Source organism: Lissotriton vulgaris, chromosome 6 (assembly GCF_964263255.1).
Source record: "Lissotriton vulgaris chromosome 6, aLisVul1.2, whole genome shotgun sequence".
In the NCBI taxonomy this organism is placed as follows: domain Eukaryota; kingdom Metazoa; phylum Chordata; class Amphibia; order Caudata; family Salamandridae; genus Lissotriton; species Lissotriton vulgaris.
In genome coordinates this window covers 910,308,159-910,332,380 of record NC_141694.1, presented here as the reverse complement: position 1 = coordinate 910,332,380, position 24,222 = coordinate 910,308,159, and the positions used below count along the sequence as shown (strand labels likewise).

The 24,222-nt window shown below is 46.4% G+C and overlaps 1 protein-coding gene across 6 annotated transcripts in view; it reads left to right on the top strand.

Annotated features, from left to right (window-relative positions):
• The window catches only part of BIRC6 (baculoviral IAP repeat containing 6), a 2,386,688-nt gene that overhangs the window by 602,603 nt on the left and 1,759,863 nt on the right, over positions 1-24,222 (top strand). For all 6 annotated transcript variants that reach the window (XM_086926902.1, XM_086926900.1, XM_086926901.1 and 3 more), the window contains exon 24: positions 548-735. In XM_086926902.1, the coding sequence (XP_086783028.1) occupies positions 548-735 (188 nt within the window). The remainder of the gene's footprint in view (positions 1-547; positions 736-24,222) is intronic.

Genomic DNA, 24,222 nt, shown 5'->3' with positions numbered 1-24,222 from the left:
ATCAATGGTTTACAACCACAATTGATTGGTATCGCAAACTAATTTTTACGTACCATACAAAAACGAATTTGCTTCAGTGACTTGTTTTGCAAGCCAGAATAGACCTTCTGACTCTCAAAATGGGCTTAAAACATCAAAAAGCAGTTTTGTGCTGCAAACATGATTTTTTGAATTGCAGTGTTTGTGACCTCTAAATGGTAGGGTGCATCAGGCTCCAAGTTTTAAAATAAATCCCTACACAAAATGCCATGACATAAACCAAATATGCTGATGTTCAGAGTGTTATACGCAGTTTGTCCATTTTAATGAGTGGGATGGGCATCATGACCCACTCGAGTCTTTGCTTCCTGTGGATCATGACCCCTCCACATCCAACATTGGAAATGAGTAGCATTGCACTATGCACATCTGCATATATATGTTGTATATAAATGTCAGTACATTTTAGTTTGGTAATTGTCCTTTTTGGATGCTGTTTAATATTTTCCTGTTGAAGTGCTTAGTTTTTTGAGTTGTCTACATACCTTTTTTGTTTGCTTCATGCCAGTGAGCAATTTTGGTGTCACTCCAGTCATTGGCAACATAATAACAACACCAGTTGGAGAAACCTCAACAGCGTTAAGTTCTGCAGCTCAGGTTGCTTTACAGTCCTTATCTCATGCCATGGCTTCAGCAGAGCAACAACTGCAGGTCTTGCAAGAGAAACAGCAGCAGCTTCTGAAGCTTCAGCAACAGGTGAGAAATGAATATCTGAATGTGTGCTTTATGAGACAGTGTGGCACATGTCAGTTTATAGTTCAACAAATGTATTTACCTTTTTGTTCAACTGTAAGAATTTTGTGGCGCCCAAGCATGCAAACTCTGTATACACAAAAAACAGACATATATTTGAGAGGTTCATTTGATGTTAGTTTTCTTAATATATCACATAGTTGACTCTAGCTCGAAAGCAGAAGTTACAAAGTTGTGTTTTTATCTTTTTTCATCACGATATACCAAGCAAAAGTAACAACATTTAGATCTGGGAGTTAGGCTTCTCATAACAAATGATTTTCAATTTGAGATCCTTCTGTTAGGCATCTGTAGTATTCCAATAGGTATTAGTTTTAGTGGGTGAAAGAAATGATTCTTAATCTTAATGTTTTTTGGAACATTTTAAATCGTGTTGCTGCCACTGTCAAGATTCCATGATACCCATTTTTTTAAGTAACAAGAAGAGGGTACAAAGTTCCCCGGGAAGAGTGATAAGGAAAAGAGGTGTGTGTGCTAGTAAGAGGGGGGAATCCCCTAGTTGGAACTAAAAAAAACCACAACAAAAACCAACATTTTTTTAAGCCCACCTTTGCTGGCTAGCTTTTGTTTACATTCTGCGGGTGGCCCCTTCAGCCCTGTGTATAAGGTACACAATAGTTTGAAGCTGTATTACAAAAGCTACACTCACTGTAAGATTGTATGTCCCCATCTAACTTCTTGTGTCCATTTTCGTTTTTTGGATAGTATCCAGTCTTTATTGCAGATCTTTGGGTTTCAGGTGGGTGTTTTTGATGGTATATTCCAATAATATAAATACTGGGCCTTTAGTGCGGGCAATTCTTTGATTTGATAATTCTGAAGAACCCTTCATAGTAGTGCCTACTGTTCACTCTCAATGAGAATTGATTACAGTAGCCCCAGGCAAAGGCAAAAGGACATGCTTCTTCCCCTGACAAAGAAGCAAAGGCACTGGATAATTGAGTTGATTAAACAAGACCACAAACATCACTTTCTGTGAGACAAATGAGTGCATCTGCAGTTATGAGCAAGTATGCTCTTTAATTTCCATAAGCATTATTATTTTGACTGGAAAGAAGTCTCCGATTTGCAGTTGATTTGTGAAAATTTGAAGGGCACTACGGCAAGTGTCATTAATATATTCGATTATATGTGCAAACATTCTTGGTTGACCTTTACATTTTTCTCCTCAGTGCAACAAAACTGTAACTCCTGTTAATGAATGCACCCTTAATGCTTCTACTGATGAAGGGTTGCAATCACTGTGGCAAATTCAAGCGCAATTTCCTTTTCACTGGCACACCAGATATCCAAAACCTTCAAAGCTAGACAGACTGTGAATGGAAAATATTAATTCACCAACAAAAATATAGATTTCACCTGAAACATAAGCATGATGGAGTAAATCTTAGTTCCACCGAAGACTCTGTCAATTGGTCAATATGTCTTATTTTGGCAATAGAAAAGTTCCTCAAGCTCCATAAACAAGCAAGCATCCAGGAAGTAGTAATATGTCGGGGAGCGGAAATTCTTTCTTCTTCAGTGGCCAAAAATAAATCCCAACAGGTGATTATAGCAGGGGATTTCAATTTGAGGGACTTAGATAAAACGAAAACCACTCCCAGGTGTAGGAGCCGGGCAAGACCCCTTCTCAATCACTTTATTAATCACAAGTTGTGCACAACTCGCACATTAAAGGAAGCATGCTCTACATCCTGGCACCCAAAACCAACCTTCTGGAATGTCTTGACAATCAATTACATTTTGGTCAGTGAAACCATCGCTGCCAGCCTGAAGGATTTCAAAGTCGAAGATGGGGCCGAAAGCGATAAGAGCCCCCGAGAGCAGTGATTAAGCTCAAAGTTCCGATAGCAGACACTTTTTATCCAATAGGAGATACGAGAGGGGAAGAAACGTATACGGTGCTCCATAGGATAAAATGGTCTGCAAACTTCGGGGAGAAAGATACAAGCATGGCTGGAATTGAAGCAGGAAGGCAAAGCTCCAACAATTCATGTATTATCAAAAAGGATTGGTTAAATATCGTAGGGGATCTCCAACGAAATCTGGGGAATGTACGCCATCAGCACTGGTGCATCAAGCAACTGCTGATTCCCGTAAATTAATGCTCTTCGAAGGATTTGCTCAAATGCAAATGTGCACTACGTAAGGCCTTGGAAGCAAAGAAAAGAGGGGGCATGCTTACGGAGGGCCTTTCTGTCTCAGCTTTGAGGTCAGCTTATAGAAAGAAAGTCAGGGAGCAGAAAAGGGAACACATGGAAAAAGAATAGCTCAAAGTGTTCTCCCTGCTGAAAGAGAAAAAACACTTGGGCTGTGGAGGCACATCAGCCAGTTGAGCAATCGAGGAGCACCAAGAGAGAATGGGATGGCGGAGCATGATTGGTCAAACCATGTAATACATCTATACTCTAATGTTTCTTTTGACAAAGGCCACACAGTAGCGATCAACCAGGGAGTGGGGCATTGCAGATTAAGCAATGCAAAACATCATCTCTTGTCTGGCTCTCTTGACAAAGGTCCCACAAAACTGTACGGCCGGGAAGAGGGGCACTGCAGGTCTCTTGGTTCGCCAATAAAAACTAATGTAGTTATTAGGACCATTGTAAAAATTAGGTTTAATGGAGCACCAGGGCCAAATGGGTTACCAGCACCAGTATTTAAATCCGCACTACTAGGCAACAATTTTAACCCCACTTTTTAACCATATCTTTGCTACTGCAAGGACGCCTGATCCATGGAGGGGTTCCATGCCTGTCCCTATTTTCAAGAAAGACGATCGCTCTAAGCCATCAAATTAGGCTTGTCGCCCGTCTCTACCTCGAAGCAAAGGCTTATGCTTGACTTCTCCTGAAGAACTTGGAGGCATGGGCACATTCCCTTTTATCAGTGAAGCTTCAGGTCACAGTCTTTAACCTTGGACAACATCATAGCGCTTGCTTATTTATCATTGCAGTCAGTGAAGAAGAGTCTACCACTGTTTTGCTGCTTCATCGATTACAGCACAGCTTTTGATAAAGTGGACCCCCAAAGGCTATGATGGAAACTAAACAGCTGGGGTATTCCACCTAAACTAATAAATGCAATGATATCGCTACACGAGGATACCTGGGTCCGGGTCAAAACAAGTGCCACCACAGTGACCTCAAAACTTCGTACAAACAACTGGCTCAAACAGGGCAGTGTGTTGGTGCCTCTCCTGTTTAACCTTTAAACAGCAGACCTGGGAGCCGCTCTGCAATGCACAAGCCTAGTATCACCAAGGTTGAGAAGTGCAAGGCTGCCCGTAATACAATATGCTGATGATACAGTAATAATGAATAATACTAGAGTGGGCCTCCAGAGAGCCCTGCATGCGCTGGATCACTTCAACAAGGCCAACTACCTGGCGGTTAATCAGGGGAAGACAACGGTAGTGGTTTTCGGGAATCATCCTCTCTAAAGGAAAGGCAAATGGCTTCTGTGTGATGTGCAAATTGGCACAGTAACAGCTTATAATTACCTTGGGGTCTGGCTCTCAGAAAGGGCCAACCCAAATACCCATTGAAAACATCTGAACTCTAAGGCCAACAGTGTCATTCACTAGTTAAAACAACTGAGCTGCCATCTGCTAAGTCCATCAGCCGAGCCGATATTGACTGTTCTAAAAGCAAAATTGCTGCCAGCGATCAGCTATGAGCATTTGGCTTTCCCTGGATCGCTGGAGAAGTTCCTGAATACAACCCAAGCGAAAGCATACAAATCAGTGCTTCTCATTCCGTGATCAGCCCGAAATTCAAAACTGAAACTGAAGTTCTGCCTCGGGAGGCCAGACTTGATATGCCAGGAGGACTTGATAAAGCTATACCGTAGGACCTTGAGGGCTCCAGTGGACTCACTCAGATGCCAGTTGTGGTCTGTTTTTGAGGAGACCGGTTCAGGCTGGCACGTCTGCCTTGGTCAAGGCATAAACACATTGAGGATTGAGGCAACAAGCTTTCAACTAGAAGAAATTCCCCTTTTCCGCCTGTGAGAAAGCAGTGAACAAACAAGTTCCGGAAACATCCTTTGCTCGAGATATCGATGCCCTCTGCCTTAGCTCGATCTTGGAGACTTTCGACAAATCATATATTCCGCGAAAATCCCAACCCTATCTAAGTGAGGCCTTGGCGTTACAAGTCCGCAAGAAAATTTTCTACACAAGACTTATCTCGCTAAGCATCACTGATTTCAACCCAGCCGGGGCACGCAAGGGGGATAACATAGAATGTAGGCTATGTTCCTTTACGAAGGAATCTTGACTGCACCTCCTGTGCTGTTGCCCTAAACTGAGCAACAAACGTTGGCGCATTTTCTGCCTGATATTAATAGCTAATGGGGTAAGGTCTTGTAGAGCGGCCTCTGCTTTATGCTTCCCCAAATTAAAGACAATAAACCTTGCAAGGCTTGAAAAATTCACGCATCTAATCAAGATCGCCAGAAAGAAGGCGTTAGATGGTAATATCGCTTCCGTGACAGACCTTTGATAGTCATTCGCTAGTGGCATGCCACACTAAACAACACATTGAAGGTGCAGGGTGGTCTCCGCCAGGCATTAGGGGGGTCCTCCTCCTCCCGCACTCAAAGGCCCACTTCCAAACCAGATTTTAAAAAGTTCCAGTATTTATTTGTATTATCTAACATGGAGAACTTGCACAAATATGCTAAGGGCCAATGTCCGATCAGAAGGCTAAAGGCATTAGAGGGGAGGGGAGGCACCTGGGGTTGGGGGAGGGGGGGTGGTTTTAACTAAGTTTGCTTCTTTTACTCTTTTTAATGATTTTAATTATTGAACAGTTAATACATTTAAAAATGTAAGTGTCTTGCTTATCTTCCCTCTCCTAAGATAATGCTGTTCACCAAAGTATGGAGCTCATGCTCCCACCTTTACAGTCTAGACCCAGTAACATTGTTGGTTCAGTGTCTGGCTTTTGAAATTCGTGTTGGGGTATAGGAAAGTGTCCCTTTTTGCATGTTTCCCCTCCACTTTTGTATGACATTTGATGCACTTTGACTTGATATCCCCTGGGTCTCCACAAAATCAGTTTCCCAGGACCTGTGTTCTTTCCCAAAACTGTGCCTTTGTAGCCACAATTGGCACATCTCTGGCCACAGGTAAACCCCTTGTAATAGGTACCAGGAGTACCAAGGGCACTATGACCAGGGAAGGCATCTAAGGGCTGCAGCACCTATTGTGCCACCCTTAGTGACCCTGCGTCTTTACACCCACACACTGCCATGCGTGGTTTGGTTCAGAACAAAGTGAAAAGTCGGCAAGGCACACATCCCTGTGTACCGTTCCTGCAACCCACTGCCTATGGCCTAGCTAAGTCACTCCTCTAGAATGGTGCTCTAGACCACAGGTGAGTGTACAGTCGCATAAGCACTGTACTCCTTTAGTTTCTAAATCCATTCTTAGACATTTTAAGTGCAGTAAAGCCTTAAAGAGTATATGGTCTGGCAGTTGGTCTATACGAACTCAACTGCTCCATAATGTCTTTATTGAAACCTGGGAAGGTTGGTAGCAAACTTCTCAGCACATTAAACCCACACTTATGCCAGCGTGGGTTTTAATGTGAAATGCACTCAGTGGGCATCTTAGTGATGACCCCAAAAAACGAACACCGCTGGTGTGGTTCCTGAATGGCTACCAGCCATTTGCCATCACCAGACAGGTTTCTGGGCCCCTGGATAGAGGGCCTCTGCTCCAGAAACAAAGCCCATCCTGGTCAGAGGTGTCATACCTCCTCCCCCAGGATGGACTTTGTCCACGATGGGGAAGCTTCAAAGTACTGCGATTTTTGTTAGCTGACCCTGCCTTTTTCTGCCCCCATGAACTGGCTCTCACCAGTTCTGACCCCCCATTTTAGGCAGGAGAATTAGCTGGAAAACCAAGTTAGGAGGAGAGTTGTGTCTGTCTTTGCCAATCTCACCACTCGGGTGGGGGAGGCAAGGTGAAGCCCACAACTCCATCCCCTTCACCCCTTAACGATGAGTGGACACAGACAATCCGAGAGAGGCTCATGCTCCCCTCCTGAATGGTGGCATCATAGGAGGTCTACTCACCCCAAGGAAGGGACCCATTGGTCCCAACCTGCACACTATGTAACACCCCTAAATTTGGTATTTAGGGGCGACCCTGAACCTTGCCTCCTCAGATTCAAGAAGAAGAAAGAAGGACCAAAGAGCCTTGCTGAACATGGAAGAAGAGGACACCAACTTTATTTGCCCCAGCACTACCGGCCTGTCCCGGCTCGAACCTGCACCCAGCGAAATCCTGATGTGTCCAGCAGCCTTCCAAGACCCAGTGGACCTGAACTGCCTTCACCAAAAAGATTGTCTCCTGTGAGCACTGGATTTGCTAAACTAAAGACTCCAACTCAGACCCCTGATCCAGACGGCTCGGCGGTTCTGCACCTTATTCTCGTAGCCTGAGTTCTAGTGGCCAAACACCACAAGGCAGTCTCCCCAGTGATCCTGACCTGGGATCCTTTGACCCCAGAACTACATCGATCTTCTACCCAACACTTGCGGTCCACTCCGACTGCGACCAGATCTAGTAAGAAAACCTGACACCTAAAGACACCCCTATATCGGATGCCACACGTACTTGGTGGCCCAAACATCCTCCAAAATCCACCTTACCACTCTTGCCTGTGGTCTCCCTCAGGATGCCTCTTACCGAACCTGCAGCATTTATTCCAAACAGGAGATGTCTCCCTAGCACCCTGCATCCGGCAATCTCCGTGCCGCTGGTGGCGCAACTCCTAGGCTGATTGTCGATCCCTGCAGTGCTGATCTTAACCCCAGGAGCTTTGCTCCAACAGCCAAGTGGCCTGCTCATGAGCTGCCCCCAACCAAGGTCCCCTAGCCCCATTTGCTAACATTGGGCCTCTGCACTTAGCACCTGGCCACCCTAGTGTAGCTGGTGGTGCACCTAGAGTGCCTCCTTGAACCATGGTTCTAACCCCAAACCCCCAGCTGTGTAAGTCGTTTGCTTAACTGCAAACCAAAAACATAATTTTTCTCCATAGGAACCCATGTTGTAGTTTTTACTCTGAAAATGTTCTAAATGTCAACCTGCTTTTTGTATGGAACAAAAGTAACTGTTCTTTCAAAAATAAGTTGTTTTCCTTAACCCTCTACTGTAGGGCACAAAGTGTGATATCTAGGCTTTTCACCCCCTAGTAGTCAATGTAATGGAAAAGTAATGCAAAAGTAATCCAACGTAATTTCTAAGCATTCTGAACTGTTTTTAAAGAAAATACAAACCTTTAACAATATCAATTTCATCTATAATTGCATTTCGGTGTACAGCCTTGCATCTGAAAGTATAGTACACCTACCTGTGCCAAGTTCTGCTTGGTTCTAGAAATAAAACATAAGTATACAATTTCTATATTTCCCTCGTTGGTCTTGGTTCAGTCTCTGAGTGTGTGCCATCATTTGTTTGCCTGTGTGAATACAATAAATGCTTAACACACACTAATAAGCTGAACTGCTCAACCACACTACCACCAATAGAGCTGTTAGTGGTTATCTAATTCAGCCTCTATTATACCTCTGGGTATACACCGGACTCTGTGCACACGATAACTTACCTTGATATAGTTTATACAGAGCCAGCTTCCTACATGGCGGTTTAACTCCTTTGAAGCAATCTCTCTTCTGCGCTGCCCTTTGTGAAAGGGACAGTTTGCTAATGCAGAAATGGCCCCAATTCTGAGTGACCGACAATTCAGGCCAAGTGATTAAGTGTAGGTAACATTTGGTTGTCTGAAATATGTCTCCTAAATGTTAGTAGGACTAAGCCTTCCTCACTATCAAGATTCCTTGGTATTGCTAGTGTTAGCAGTCCTACCATCTCCCTTACAATGAGCTCAACACCTACTGACAAGTAACCCTTCCTGGAATCAAAGAGCCCTTTGGTGTGGATGCAGGATTCCTTGCTCATCTTCCTTCTGTGTGTGTATATATCCCACCACAGCACTCAGGAATGCTAGCATGTCTTGTCTTGGGGAGGCAGTCTTCACCTCTACAGGCCCAAAATGGAACCCACAGGCATCTGTTATGTACCATCCAGAGTCACACACATCCAACCCAACACACGCATGCAAACAATGTACTAAGTGCACAGTCACAGAACTTGATACGAGTGAGTCACTAGTCCCCGCTCCAGTGATGCATGTAAAAGGCCTGTTTATAAAACTGATTCTATTTATCTCAATACAGGTTGCTGCCACCATGGTGCTTGTCTCTCTTAACTCCAAGTGAGGGCAGGAGGCCTCTGCATTCCCGAGGGTAGCACTGGGTGCGCTTCTCCTGGCCTACGCAGACAACATTACCGTGAGACAGGCCTAGGTGATGGTGCCCATGCATAATCTGGGTTTGCTCATTTCTAAAAACTCAGTACCAGGGATCCAGATCACTATACAGCTGTGGTACTCTGGGCAGGAGTGCACATCCGTCACCATGCAGATAACTTTTCAGTGCCATCAATGATGATTCGAAATAAAGGGCAATGTGCTAATTTTTCCTCTAATTCTGCCTATATCCTCTGTACATTTTCAGAACTTGTCACAGATGTTATGAGAGAAATGTGTTTTCTTGGGTGCTATATAGTTGTTTCCAAAACATATAAAAGGTCTCTGGAGTACTGTAGATTTTGCTTTCCTAATACATGAGCATGACACTCGTGCTCTTTAGGATTTATTTCCATCTTAGAGGGTAGCAAGTAAATTATTGAAGTCTCACCTTTTCCCAAATAGTGTGACAGCTTGGTGGGTTGAAGCAACTACTGTTGAATTACATAATGTAATTCATTACGCATTCCATCTGTTTCTTTTTTTAGGGCGAGCCTAGCGGCAGTGCGCATGCACTGCTCACTCTGCGAGACTGCTGTTGCCGTGTGTCGTCGTATTCCGTAAATGCTGCCTTCATATTCGTTAATAGGCTTTGTAGTCCCTCCTTAGTACGGCCTTCTCTTGATTTGTACCCTCCCATGGCGATTGACCCTTTTACTTTGGATGTTCCACAGGACCTGTTATTTTGTCTGTAAGCACTATTTACTTTATGGTGTCTCAATTACTGCAGGCCAGACATGTGCTGCTTCATCTGAAACCGCTTGTGTTTTTCAAAGAGCACGATTACCCTCGTAACAGGGGTGCCTGCTTTCAATCACGTTAAACCAGCATTATCTTGTGGCTTCCCCCCGTCATCCCCAGTAAAAAGGATTTAGAAATGATTAGCAAAAGTCATGTCAATTCCAGGTAGCACATAACCCTGTGCTAATGGGCTGCAGCTGACAACAGCACATACATCTGTTACATGTCATCTGTACTGAAGCCACCTGACCGGTTGTTTTCAAAATCCTGTTTAATTAACAACACCACCACTACTAATACCAAGACCTCCACCAATACCAACTGCACCGCCAATGCCACCTCCACCAGCAATACCACCACTACTGCCACCACCACCACCACCAATACCACCACCACCACCCCAACCACCAATACCACCACCACCAGTACCATCACTACCACCACCACCACCACCAATGCCAACACCACCAATACCACCACCAATACCAATACCACCACCAGCACCACCAGCACCAATACCACTACAAGTACCCCCACCACCAATACCACCATCAATACCAATGCCAACAATACCATCACCACTACCAATACCACCACCAATACTACTACCACCACCACCAATAACATCTCCACCATTACCACCGCCAATACCACCACCAGTACCACCACTACCTCCACCACCAATACCAACACCAGCAATACCACCATCAATACCAATACCACCACCAATACCAATACCACCACCAATACCATCACCACCACTAATACCGCCACCAATACCACAGATGCCACCAATACCACCACCACCCCTACCACCAACTCCACTACCATCACCTCCAATACCACCACCTCCAATACCACCAATACCCCACCACAAATACCACCACTACCACCACCACCAATACCAACCCCACCAATAGCACTGGCACCAATACCATCACCAATACCACCACCACCAATACAACCACCACCTCCACCACCACCAATACCAATACCATCACCACCAATACGACCACCGCCACCTCCACCACCACCAATACCAATACCATCACCACCAATACCTCCACCAATTCCACTACCAAAACCACCACTACCACTACCAAAACCACCACTACCAACATCAATACCACCACCAATACTACTACCACCACCAATGGCACCCCAATCCCTCCACTGCCAATACCACCACCAATACCACCTTCAGTACCACCACCACCAATATGACCTCCACCACCAATACCACCTCCACCACCAATACCACCTCCACCACCAATACCACCACTAATACCCCCACCACTACTAATATCAATAACACCACCAATACCACCACTACCACCAACACCACCACCACCACCACCAATACTACCACCTCCAACACCACCATCACCACCAATACCATCACCACCAATTCCACCACCACCAATACCACCACCACCACTACCAACACCACCAATACCAACACTACTAATACCACCACCACCACAAATACCACCACCAATACCAACACTACTAATACCACCGCCACCACAAATACCACCACCAATACCTTCTCCACCACCACTATCACCACCAATACCACCAATAGCCCAACCAATACCACCACTAATACCACCACTGACACCAACACGACTAACACCAAAACCACCACCAATACTACCACTACCATCTGATAGAGACTACTAGCCGCAGATTCCTTCCCGTAGAATTATCCCCAGGCGTGAGACTGGATCTGGAAAACTTTTTTGCCACAGCATCCCTGCCCGCTGGGGGACGACATCACGCGACTCCGCCTAAGCGTCGTCCGCGCACGTGACGTCAGCGAGGTCACATAAGTCCCACCCCGCCGCACCTACGTCAGTTTTTTTCCTTTTCCGCGTGCAACGCGGATCCGGTTTCAGTTCGGGCCTGTTTGGGCCCCTTTTTCTTTCCTAATTTGTGATATATTTAGGGGGAACAGTGTGCGAATGCCTTCAGGCTTCAAGACTTGCATGCCGTGCGGGCCTCTTATGTCAGGGACGGACCCTCACGTCATTTACATGTGGTGTTTAGGGGAAGTCAACAGTGGTAGCAGAAGGACATTAACCTTTTGTTAAGAAACCCCTCACTCACCAACCTGGTTGGTGACATGCTTCATCATTGGTGTCCACCCAGATGGCCGAGTGCCATCCGGATGTGCTGCGACACCTGACTACAGGGGAGCTGGTTATTAGTGTTGAGTGCAAAAGAAGGGTGATGTTAAAAGTTGTCCTGGTATAACTTGTAAAAAAAATTTATTCAAAAGCTACTGGACAATGATAAAAAAACAAGGTGTAGATACTGGTAGGTTATAATGAACAATAGTATCTATGTGTGTTATATAAAAACAACGGGTCTACATGTTTCAACCTGTAAATGGTATTCCCAGGTTTTCATCAGGAACAAGTAAGGAAAATGGGTGGTATACACACACTAACGTGTACCCAGACCTAAGTTCCTTGTACCTAACTGCAAAATTGTGCAGCAGGCTGCCTCAAAAACCTGAATAGGTGAGGAAAAAGAGAAACCTATGGAAGGAAATGGAAACAATCACAAACAGATGGTATACATGCCTGTAACGTAGTGTAGGTTCTCAAGATGCTGCATGCTTCATGCGAAATCCATTTGCAAACGAATTATAATTTATAATATGCCAGGGACGTGGATACCGGCGTTGGTGGTTGCTGGTATCTGGTGCAGTAGTGTTCGCTGGCTGTATATAATTGAGTACTGCTACAATATAGCCTTCACTGTGTGCTCACTCACTCGCTGTTTCGACTTGGGACAGCTGTCTTTTCGACTTGTAATACAACTATATATGCATGCATAACTTAATTTAACTCACCAAAGTGCGAGTGAGTTTATAGTCACGCTACGAATAATTTTCTGTGTGCCAGTGACCAGATTTAATGTTATTTTCCAGCCACCACGCACATGAATCATTGATCTGTGCGAGTGAGTGAGCACACAGTGAAGGCTATATTGTAGCAGCACTCATTAATTAAATACAGGCAGCGAACACTACTGCACCAGATACCAGCAACCAGCGATGTTGTGTCTTTGAGTCTGATTGAACGTACAACTGTATTAGACAAGGGTTGGGTCTTACAATTGGTTGTCTCTCTTTTATGCTGGTCATGATCGAAAATTTGTTTATCAATTGGTTGTTTTTTATGACATTTTGTTTATGTATGTGTCTCGAAAGGAGTAAGTAAGGTTTTTAATATGTACTATGTGCTAATGTTTATATAATTTGATATTTTGATGAATAGATTGTGAACAGAAACTATCTTTTTAATAAATACAATATGTAACAAAACAATTTTTGGGAACATGTTCAATGTTGGACATATAGAACTAATTTATATGTGATATCTAGTCAAGGGAATTACTTCTTTTGGTGTTTTTTATTAGGCCAAAGATAGCAATGACATTACGCAATGCCACACTGCACACTCAAATCACGGAGAGAGCAGGAACTTTGCCCCTCTCCCGCTCTTCCTCCTGAGCCGTGACAGTGTAATCAGAGAGTGAAAGGTGTTGGAGAGCTTTGTTAGGTTTTATAGCTCGGATCGTATGTAACTCTCACTTCACACTTTGTGTCTGTGTAATTTACAACACATACACATCTTCTTCACTGCACTATTTATTACTAGGATGTCGCAGGCCGGTCGCTTCCTCTTATATTTTCAATCTAACAAGAGTTCGGGAAGGCCCTTCATTGCAATAGGTCTCGCATTTGTGAGAGCTTAAGCTATTAGTATTGTAAGTGACAATGCTTTTTATTTGTTTTAAAACCCAAACGTGGAGAAGCGTGGCTCAGTGGTTAGAGGCGGCAGACCCAGCAGCTGAGATCGGCCGTGGACCAGGGTTCGATTCCCCGCCTCGGCTGGTCTCGGGCTCAAAATTCCACGGAGTCGACAATTCTCGCTCCGGTGCCTACTCGACTCACGGGGTCACACTCTGCGACTCTGGGCAATAGCTTGCTTAATCTCCACTACGGCCCCTCGTGGCGGGATGCCTGGCTTTCACCTTGTGGATACCCGGCCGGGGTATCTCACAGGGGAATACCAGGACGGGTTCCCTAAGCAAGCGCCTTGAGACCCCTGGGTTAAAGTGTTGCGCTATATAAATCGAAACACATTTACATTTACATTTACATAAAAGGCGTTGTCATTTACAATGACAATAGCTCAAACTTGCATGAATGCGAGACCTATTGCATTGCTAAGGCTTGTTATAATACCCTCATACCTGACATTTAGCATTCAGGCAACCAACTTTACTAGCCAAGGCCAATTTGTCAACCGAGGTAATCCAATCTTGAACTAGAACATTTTCAATCATGGGAAGTTGTCTTTTAGAATAGAAATATAATATTGTCATTCATGTTATATGTACTAGCTGCCTCGGAACAGAATAGAGATCTTAGTTAAACATGACTATTTCAACTCCATCTATACTGCTTGTTAATAGCCCTAAGCATTCCCAAAATTGGTCTCCAAAATCCCACAACATTAACATAATTTCACTACATACCTGAGCCCTTCCACAATTTGATGATCAAATTGAATCGGACTGACAACCTCTTTCTTCCATAGGGAAAGAGATGGCTTATCTGAGATTCAGTTTCTCATTAGTTGCATCCTAGTCGCAAGAATGTAATAAAAGATGAGAAAGGCTTCACTATTAGTAAGATACTATTTTCTAAGCAAAAAAGAATCTGAGGAAGGCTTACCTCTAAGTTCCTATTGATGACAAGGTTTAGCTTGCAGCATAACTAACCTCAATAAGCTGAAAGAGCTTCACAAGTAGCAGTCCTAGGAGTAAGAGAGGCTTGAGTCCTGGAACATCTAGAATAACCTGTTAGAGACTGATTTATTTAGATCATGTCCGTGGAGAAATATAGCTGAAAACGACAATAGTAGTATTGCTTTTTTTAAATGTAGTTTTAAGCTCTTTATGTTAAGGTTGGCTAGAAATAAAAACACACATCTTTCAAGAGGAGTCCACATTCTACCTCTCACTCAGTGCCTGTTAGAACTGGGAGTCTCTAGTTTACTGAGATAGGTACCTTAGACCAAATAGGGACCCTTGCTTCTAAGTCATGGAAAGGCGGAAGGACACCTTCACAGATTACTTTATACTTGGTTAGTGGTAATTTTCTAGGTTTTTGGCGCCGCAAGGAAAATCCACCTTAAGTAAATTTGGAAAGATATTTTCTTTACGGTGCTACAAGGGGAAGAGAACCACAATCCCTCTTCTAGGTTTGGCCTGGGCCACAAAATACTTGATACTCCTTAGCACACGTTTTGTATTTCTTAGTTTAAGCAGTATACATGTGTTTCCACCATACATCAGTCTTTCACTCATAAATAAATCTGATCCTTTAAGTCTGAATTGTTGTTGGTGTTGTTTAATTTCTGGAGACGTCACAGCCAACACGTGTTTCGTCGTTGCGGGAATGTAACCCACGACTTTCTCAAGGCTGTTTAGGTAAAGAAAAAAGGACGATATAAAGTACTATTTTTGCTCATTGCAAGGTGTTTTTGTACATTAAAATACATTTGGTGCATCAATTATTCTGGCGTGATTGGTGGTGTTCATAGCTTTACAGACTTTGCATGAGTACAGTGATTATTTGCAGATATATATGCATAGTTTTCAAGAAGAGGCAATATATTCATCACATTGTTAAATATACAAAGTATACTTCTGAAAATACAGAAGGTCTATGGACCCATTATGAGGCATGGAGAGACCATTATTTCCTGTTATCACCGTGCGTTATGGCTATTTGTGTGCAAAAAGATCGTTTATATAGGATGGTGCCATTGTGAGTTGCCTATTACCGTGATGTGATATGCATAACGTAAGAAGTGCTTTGGGTACCTATTCTCCGACTTGGTGCTCTTTCTGTGTGGGAGGAGACGGAAAGAAAATTCGATTAAGACCCAGTGATGACACACCAAATGGACTCCACACGAGTTTCCTAAAAAAAATCAAGTATATGTTTATATAAAAAGATATACGATGAGAGCACACAATAAAAATCCAACATATGCGTATTTGTAATATTACACCTAGCCGGTTATTAGGTCAGCAAGCCCTTGTGGGGTCTTGCAGAATTAATGACCAATTCAAGATGATCCAGTGCAGTCCTAATGCAATGCTATGCAGTTCCTAATGCAAGATTCAGGCACTTCGCAATGTACACCTAATGCAGTTCATTTTTCAACAATCAGGCAGTTCGTAATGCCAAAATAATGCAATTCGTAGTGCAAGAATCAGGTAGGTCGTTATGCAAAATAATGCAATGCGTAATGCAACAATCGGGTAGTTTCTTATGCAGAAATAATGCAATGCGTGCTGCACAAATCAGGCAGTTCGTAATACCAAAATGATGTAATGCGTAATGCAACACTCGGGTAGCTTGTAATACTAAAATAATGTACTCCAGCACCGATCCCGGTGCTCGGGGCGGTCTCCGGCCACTCCTGCTGACTCGCGGCCCGCTACTGCCAAAATATGCCCCCAACACGGGTATGGTGTAACACAAAGTGTAGCTCCACTCTCCGGCCCCGGTGCTGCCACTCCTCGGCAAGTACGGGCAGCGATGTGAGCTTGAGCAGAGGCTTGCGCTGCGAGAATGGGAAAGGCCGAGAGCGTTTCTCTCCGAGCCCGCACCCCGCCCCAGGCGGCGACACACGCACGCTGGATGAGCGTTACCTGGGATGTGCGACCTCGCTCTCCTCACGACGTGGGCCTCTGATGCGACTTCGTTGCTGAGACTTCCTTGAGTTGTGAGCGCGCGCGATCACAGAACGATCCTCATGAAGGTCTCAAGCTGCACAAAGCACACGCCCACAGCGTTGCTGAGACTCACTTGGACTCCTGGTGCACGATAACGGGGTAATCCAAATGAAAGTCTCAGGCTGCACAAAGCACACGAACACAGTGTTGCTGAGACTCGCTTGGACTCCAGGTGCCCACGATCACAGGGCAATTCTTACGAGGGTCTCAGGCTGCAAAATGCACACGCATACAGCGTCGCTGAGACTCTCCTGGAAACTTTAGTGTTCCTAAGTTTCCGCAACAGGCAGCTAGCTCACCTCAGGCCCTTGGGGATAAGTTACTTCCGGACACAGCACACAGCCAAGTCCTTACAAGCAGGGGGGCACAGCACACAGCAAAGTCCCTTTAGCCTCCCCTTGGTTAAAGCAGCAAGCTGCAGGCCAGCCCCAGAACACACCGATACAAAAGGGGATGATGGACGGAGCGTTTGAGCAAATCAAACACTCACCCCCAGTCAACTGATCTGGGTTTAATCCATCACCATTTTTTAGCTCACTCCGCCACCCCAGTTCAGACATGGCCATATGCAAATCAGTCTGACCCTGTGCCTCATGGGAACAGTCCAGCCTGAACTGCCAAGCCATGTCTTGCCTGGACCGGAAACAAGCATCCTGGGACTGGTTTCGGATTCATAATCCTCATCAGCCAGGCTATCTTGAATCCAGAACACACAGCAAGGGTCAGTCCTTTCTGTGAGAAGTTGGCCCGATATGCAACGTTCGCTATTCTAGCGACCGCTATGTATCGTTCCAACGACCCCTTATGGTGTTTGGTTGTAAGTCAACCTATAGACCAGCTATCCTAGTAGCGTGGATACGAGCGGTCTAAGGCTAAAGACTCGAGAGGGCGTGTTAAGCCAGCTGTTTACCACACATGTACCCCTTGAACACCCAGTGAAAGGACACCACACAAGTGTTATGAAAATAAACAGTATATTTATTAAGAATCACAACAGCCCTGTACTCTTTATGAGGACAGGGTACTTAGCACAAACCAAATCTCTTTAGCAAATACTTTAAGTGCACAGTAAAACAAGTGTCCGAGGACACGGAAAGGTTAAGGCAAGTCGGAAGCGAGGGACTCGGGACCCTAGAGTAAGGAGGCTATGCAGGCACTGAAATGCCGAGTTACCTAGCCACGAGGGCTGCGGCTGCACAAGTCTTACAGGCGTCGGGGTCTTCGCTGACGAGCCAGGAGCCGGAAGAAAAGGAGTTGCTGGCCGGCGACCAGTGATGAATAGTTCGTAGGGATCCAAGCCTGGATCGGAGATTGATGAAACCTGAAAGCAGAGGGGACCAAGTTCGTACTACTAGCCAGTAGTCAGAGGGTACCAGGAAGGCACCGGTTGGCCGTCACCTCGACCAGGTGAGTGGGCGACGCTAGGCTCTGCAGTCTCACGGACCAGGAGGCGTTGTCGGCGACCACGGTGGAGGTGCGAGCTGTCCCACGACGGATGTCGCTGTCGGCGTCTTGAGTGGACCAGGAGGGTCCGGGGTGCTTCTCGAAAAGATGGAAGCAAGGGCCAGTCTGGAGCAACCAGACCGGCAGTGATGATTCTCGGATGTCGTCACAGAAGGGCACAAGCCAGCGGCTAGTGACCAGGCGACGTGCTGAGCTGCGAGCAGAAGGGCCCCACGCAGATCGTGGAGATGCTGGGGGACTGTACTTCGGAGCTGGAGCGGCTCAGGGTCGGGGCTTCTCGGACCCCAGAGCACTCACCAGAGAGTTACCTCGATGGTCGTGCTGGGTTTAAGAGCGTGCAGGTTCTGATGATGGCCGGTCCCTCGAGGTCTCGTCGCACCCACAGATCACAGCTGAGCTGATGACGTGGGTAGAGGTCAGAGGTGCCAGGGAAGCCGGTTCTCGTCGAGCTGGGCCGTCGGATTCCTTGAGGAAGGACTTACAGCAAACCGCAGAGTTCTTAGATGGTGCCCGCTGATGCAGGGTGACTACTCCTTAGCCACAAGGGAGAAATCTTGAGAAGAGTCTTGAAGTCCTTTCGTAGAAAGTATTCTTGATTCAAAGATGATCTAATTTGGAAGGGTCCCCGCTCCGGCCTTTATCCTAAAGAAAGGGGTGGGTACATGACTAGGTCCTGCCCTAAGGGTGGGACCAGGAAGGGGGGTAGTTACACCCCTCTCCCCTGCCGGACTTTCCCCAGGCCAGGGCTGTCGCCCCTGGAACTGGTTCTAACCGGCAGATGCGTAGTGAGCACCGGGGTGCCACTCCGCAGTCACCTTCTCGCAAAAGCCCTACCTACCCAGAATACACAAACCCTGTCTGGGACGGTGCGAACACCGCCCTCGACAGGAAACCCTTTGTCCAAGTGCTCCTCGCTGGAAGGACTCCCAGCAGCAGGAGGTCAGACTCGTGTCTGTGGTGGCAGCGTCCATTTTGTGGAGCTGAGGCTTTCGTTAACTTTAACCGGGGTTCACAGTTACGTACATGTCGTGTCCCTCTAGAAGGGCGGAATGCTAACCTCGTCGCCAGAGTTGGTGAGAGGGCAGCATCCCGATTCGTATGACACCTTACTCGACATGTCTTGATAACGCGACACCGAAGTTACCGATGTGGTACGCGTTATCATGGAACAGCCATTGGGTCTTGTCTCCGCAAGCTGCAACCGGCTCGGCTCGTGCCCGAACACAGTTCACATGAGCCCATGCACTCTGCCTTCAGGATTGTCAAGGCCTGCCATAGGAGTGACTGATAGGGACTCGGGTGTCCATTGTATGGTTAGATATAGAGCTACTATACCTAAAGCAAAGGGTGATTACACGACTTCGCCCCAGCTGTCATGCAGCCAGTTGTGTCAAATTTAGGAGGCCAGCCAGGGGTGGCATAATACATGCTGCAGCCCCTGGCGGCTCTGGATACACCTATGCCCTGAGTTACAGGGTCTGATAAGGTGGCCCAGTACCAATTGGTAAATGCACCTAGGGTACATGTTGTAATTTAGAAAGAGAACAGCCAGGCTGTGGGTCTGATTGGCAGGCCCACAGCCAGAGAAAGTCGTAAACCAGTGAAACAAAAGCAAAAAATCTGGGTGATCATAGGATTGCAGACCCTACTCTCCTACACTTTCCTTCAGTCTCTTCAGCTGTTTCTTCCTTGGCAGAGGTTCCTCTTGACCACAAAGTAGGTTCAATCCTTTTCAGTCTTGATAAATCCATGTTCGAGGCATATGAGCTGCAGTACACTGTGCATTAGATCGCCACCTGGTGTTGGGCTCGGATGATTGCAGGTTGTTGTCTTCTTGGAAGAAGTCTTTGCTAGTCCCGATAGGTGACTCCTCCCTTGGACAATACTGCGCATGGGCATCGGCTCTATCCTCAGATTGTTATTTTCCGCCACTGGGTTCGGATGAAAGTTTCTCCGCTCCGGCCAGAAACGTTTTTTCTGCAACTTCGACGCTTAGAACTTCATAAAACAATTACTACCTTCCTGCGACATCAACGGCGACACCTTTCAACGCCAAAGTTTCCATTCCGGTCATCTGAGTGGGCCTCTGGGCCTATCGACGCCGTGCGGCCTACACCATATGGAAAGGACACCGTTCTGAAAATGCCCGAAATGTAAAGCAAAGTTTCCACATAGCGACCACCACGAGGTCTGTAACCTCTGTCTGTCGCCGGACCACAACGAGTCGACCTGCACAGCCTGTGCTTCCTTCCGCTCGAAGAAAACCATCCGAGACCGGAGGGCCCGTCGACACGAGATGAGATCAGCCCCAGCACAGGAAGACATCTTCGACGACGACTCGTTCCCGAAGAAGACTCACCGGATCTCCAGATCGTCTCCGAGGCAGATGACTCGGACGACTCCATTCCATCGGGTCAGCGCATGAGTACTTCTGTCCCTGCACCACACACGCCCAAGCAGAAGGCAAAGGTCAGCACTCCGCCCGCTGGGCCCAGTCGAGACCGATCACCTACTTCGAAAGTCCCGCCTTCCGGCTCGACTCCGAAGAAATCTTCCACGCCTTCTGGTGCCTCGACACCGACCAAGAGTCTTCCCTCGGCTCCAAAACAAGGTCCTCTGCCTTCCGGTGCCTCGTCAGTGAACAAGACTCCATCGACACCGAAGCCAAAACACCCTTCTGCTCCGACACCGAAAGAAGTGCTGACACCGAAACCGAAACATGTTTCGGCCCCAAAACCGAAACCAAAAGACACGCCGGCTCCGAAGCCACACACGGTGCCGAAAACCACACAGCCTGATTCTGAGGCCTCCAAGCCCCCGAACATGCCTTCCAAGCCAAAATCGATGCCTTCGGCACCGAAACCTAAGCCACAGGACCCTCTAATACCTCCTAAGGCTAAAGACACTCGTCAACCTATGCCGGGACCGAAAAAATCAGCGCCGAAGAAGGTTGCGCCTCAAGAGGACCTTTTTCAACTAGATCCTCAACAGAAAAAGATCTTAATCGACCCGAAAACCGGTCATGTTGGTGCCACACCACTCAAGAAGAGACCTGCAGCTACACCACCTACACCTGTGGTTCCTGCCAAAAAGGACTGTGCAACTTCTCCTCTGCACTTCCTTTCCTGTCTCTCCTCCTTCTCCGGCTCCTCCCTATGTTTCACCTCAAAACTCTCCTATACAATCTCCTTTATCATCACATTCACCACAGAAAAATGAATAATATGATTTAGGTGGAGGGGACCGGGAAGGAGACACTACATACCCTGGAGGTGAGGGCACATGGACTTTTCCATACACAAAACCTGCGCCTGGGTGGGGCTATCCATACCCTGCAAATGACCCTGATGTCCCTGAGGCACCCTCATACCCATCTAAACCTTCTCTTCCTGAGGATACTATTGGGTTTGGCCAGCTGATCATCAGAGCTGCTACATACCATGGTGTCCCCATTCATTCTGAGGCCATTGAGGAAGACTTTCTCTCAGGTACTTTTGAGCAGTCTCAGAGATCCGCTCAAATTCTTCCCATGATCAAAGGGGTGGTTAGACATGCTACTGAGCTCTTTAAAGATCCTGTGCGTACCAGAATTTTAAACCCCAGAATTGAAAAGAAATATAGACCTGCACCCTCAGACCCAGTCTATATTAAAGGACACCTACCACTAGACTCATTAGTGGTGTCCAACGCACGTAAAAGGGCCAATTCTCAGACTTCTGGTGAAGCACCCCCAGCTGACAAAGAATCCAAGATTATTGATGCATCGGGCAAGAGAATAGCTGTGCAGGCTTCCAATATATGGCGCATAGCTAATACGCAAGCCCTCCTCTCTCGTTATGATAGGGCTCACTACGACCAATTGGAGAAATTGCTTGTACACCTCCCAGATCAGTACAAAGATCATACAGGAAGGCAAGTTAATATCTAATACTTCCATCAAATGCGCACTAGATGCCACAGACACAGCATCTAGAGCTATTAATAACAGTGTCGTTATTAGGAGACATGCGTGGCTACGCATTTCGGGGTTCAAACAGGAAGTACAAACCACCATTTTGAACCAGCCTTTTAACCAAAACCAGTTATTTGGTCCGGAGGTAGACACTACCCTCGAAAAAATGAAAAAAGACACAGACACTGCCAAGTCTATGGGGGCCTTACCCCAACTCGAAGCTCCTTTCGTCGCTCCTTTTAGAGAGGCGGCTCCAAACAAACTGGAACAGACACTAACACGTCTTTCAAGACACAAACCTCCTCTAGCAAAGAGTTACTATAGAGGAGGATACAGAGGTAATAATACCAAGGGCAGAGGTAGAGGTAATAACAACACTCGAGTCTCTTCCGCCACTAAGCAATGACTTCCCTACGCTCCCCCCGCAGCATTCCACTCCTGTAGGGGGCAGACTAACACAGTTCCTGCCTGTCTGGAACTCCATTACAACAGACAAGTGGGTAAGACAGATTATCCAACATGGCTACTGCCTAGAACTTACAGCAACCCCTCCACACATCCCTCCTAGACAGCGTCCAATGTCTACCGATCATCTAGCTCTGCTCCGGCAGGAGGTTCTATCCCTTCTGCAGAAGGGTGCGATTCAGATAGTTCCTTTACAGGAACAAGGGACGGGTGTTTACTTGTTGTACTTTCTAATTCCCAAAAAAGACGGAACCTTGAGACCGATTCTAGACCTCAGGCCCCTCAACCATTACATACAATCAGATCATTTTCATATGATCACTCTGCAACAAGTGCTTTCTCTGCTGCAACAGGGAGACTTCCTTGCTACGCTAGATCTGAAAGACGCCTACTTTCACATCCCTATACATCTTGTTCACAGGAAATACGTAAGGTTTGTACTGGAAGGACAACACTATCAGTTCACGGTTCATTTGGAGTGATAACGGCACCAAGAGTATTCACGAAGTGCCTAGCAGTCGTTGCAGCACATCTGCGAAGACAACAGATCCATGTGTTCCCTCATCTAGACCATTGGCTCATAAAAGCCAAATCGGCCAGTCAGTGCATTGCACACACATATCAGACGATCCAAATGTTGCACAACCTAGGGTTTACAATAAACTACACCAAGTCGCACCTAGAGCCTTCGCACGTACACCAGTACCTAGGGGCTACAATAGACACGTCTACATCTCTAGCTTATCCCAGTCCAGCCAGGATACAGAGCATTCAAAACTTAGTTGCTATTTTTCAACACCAACAATCTCTCCCAGCCAGAGTGTTCATGAAACTCATAGGCATGATGGCATCTTGCATCTTCATAGTTCACACGCAAGATTGCAAATGCGTCCGTTACAAGAGTGTCTAGCACGACAGTGGAACCAAGCTCACGGTCAATTAACAGACCTGGTGTTGGTGGACAGCCGCACACATCGCTCTCTACAGTGGTGGAACACCAAAAACCTGACACGGGGGCGGACGTTCCTAGAGCCAGTTCCACAAGTAGTGCTCACAAAAGACGCATCCCTCACAGGATGTGGAGCCCATCTCCTACGACATACCACTCAGGGTCAATGGACCGCTCAACAGCGGCTACTCCATATCAACCATCTCGAGCTGCTAGCAATATTCCTAGCACTCAAGTCGTACCAACTTCACGTGCAAGGCAAGGCTGTCCTCACCCGGACAGACAATATGACAGCCATGTACTACATTCAAAAACAGGGGGGGACACACTCTCTGCAACTGTCCCAGCTTTCACAAGACATTTGGAGATGGGCCATTCCTCAAAACATACATCTGTTAGCAGACTACCTTCCAGGAGTTCACAATCAGATAGCAGATCTGTTGAGTCGACAGTCACAACAGATTCACGAATGGGAACTGCATCCACAAGTTCCTCAGCCGTTCTTCCAACAGTGGGGTCATCCACACATAGACCTGTTTGCCACCCACGAAAATACAAATTGCCCAGCCTTCGCCGCCAGGTTTCCACACCCACTGTCTGAAGGCAATGCAATATGGATGAACTGGTCAGGCAGATTTGCATAGGCTTTTCCG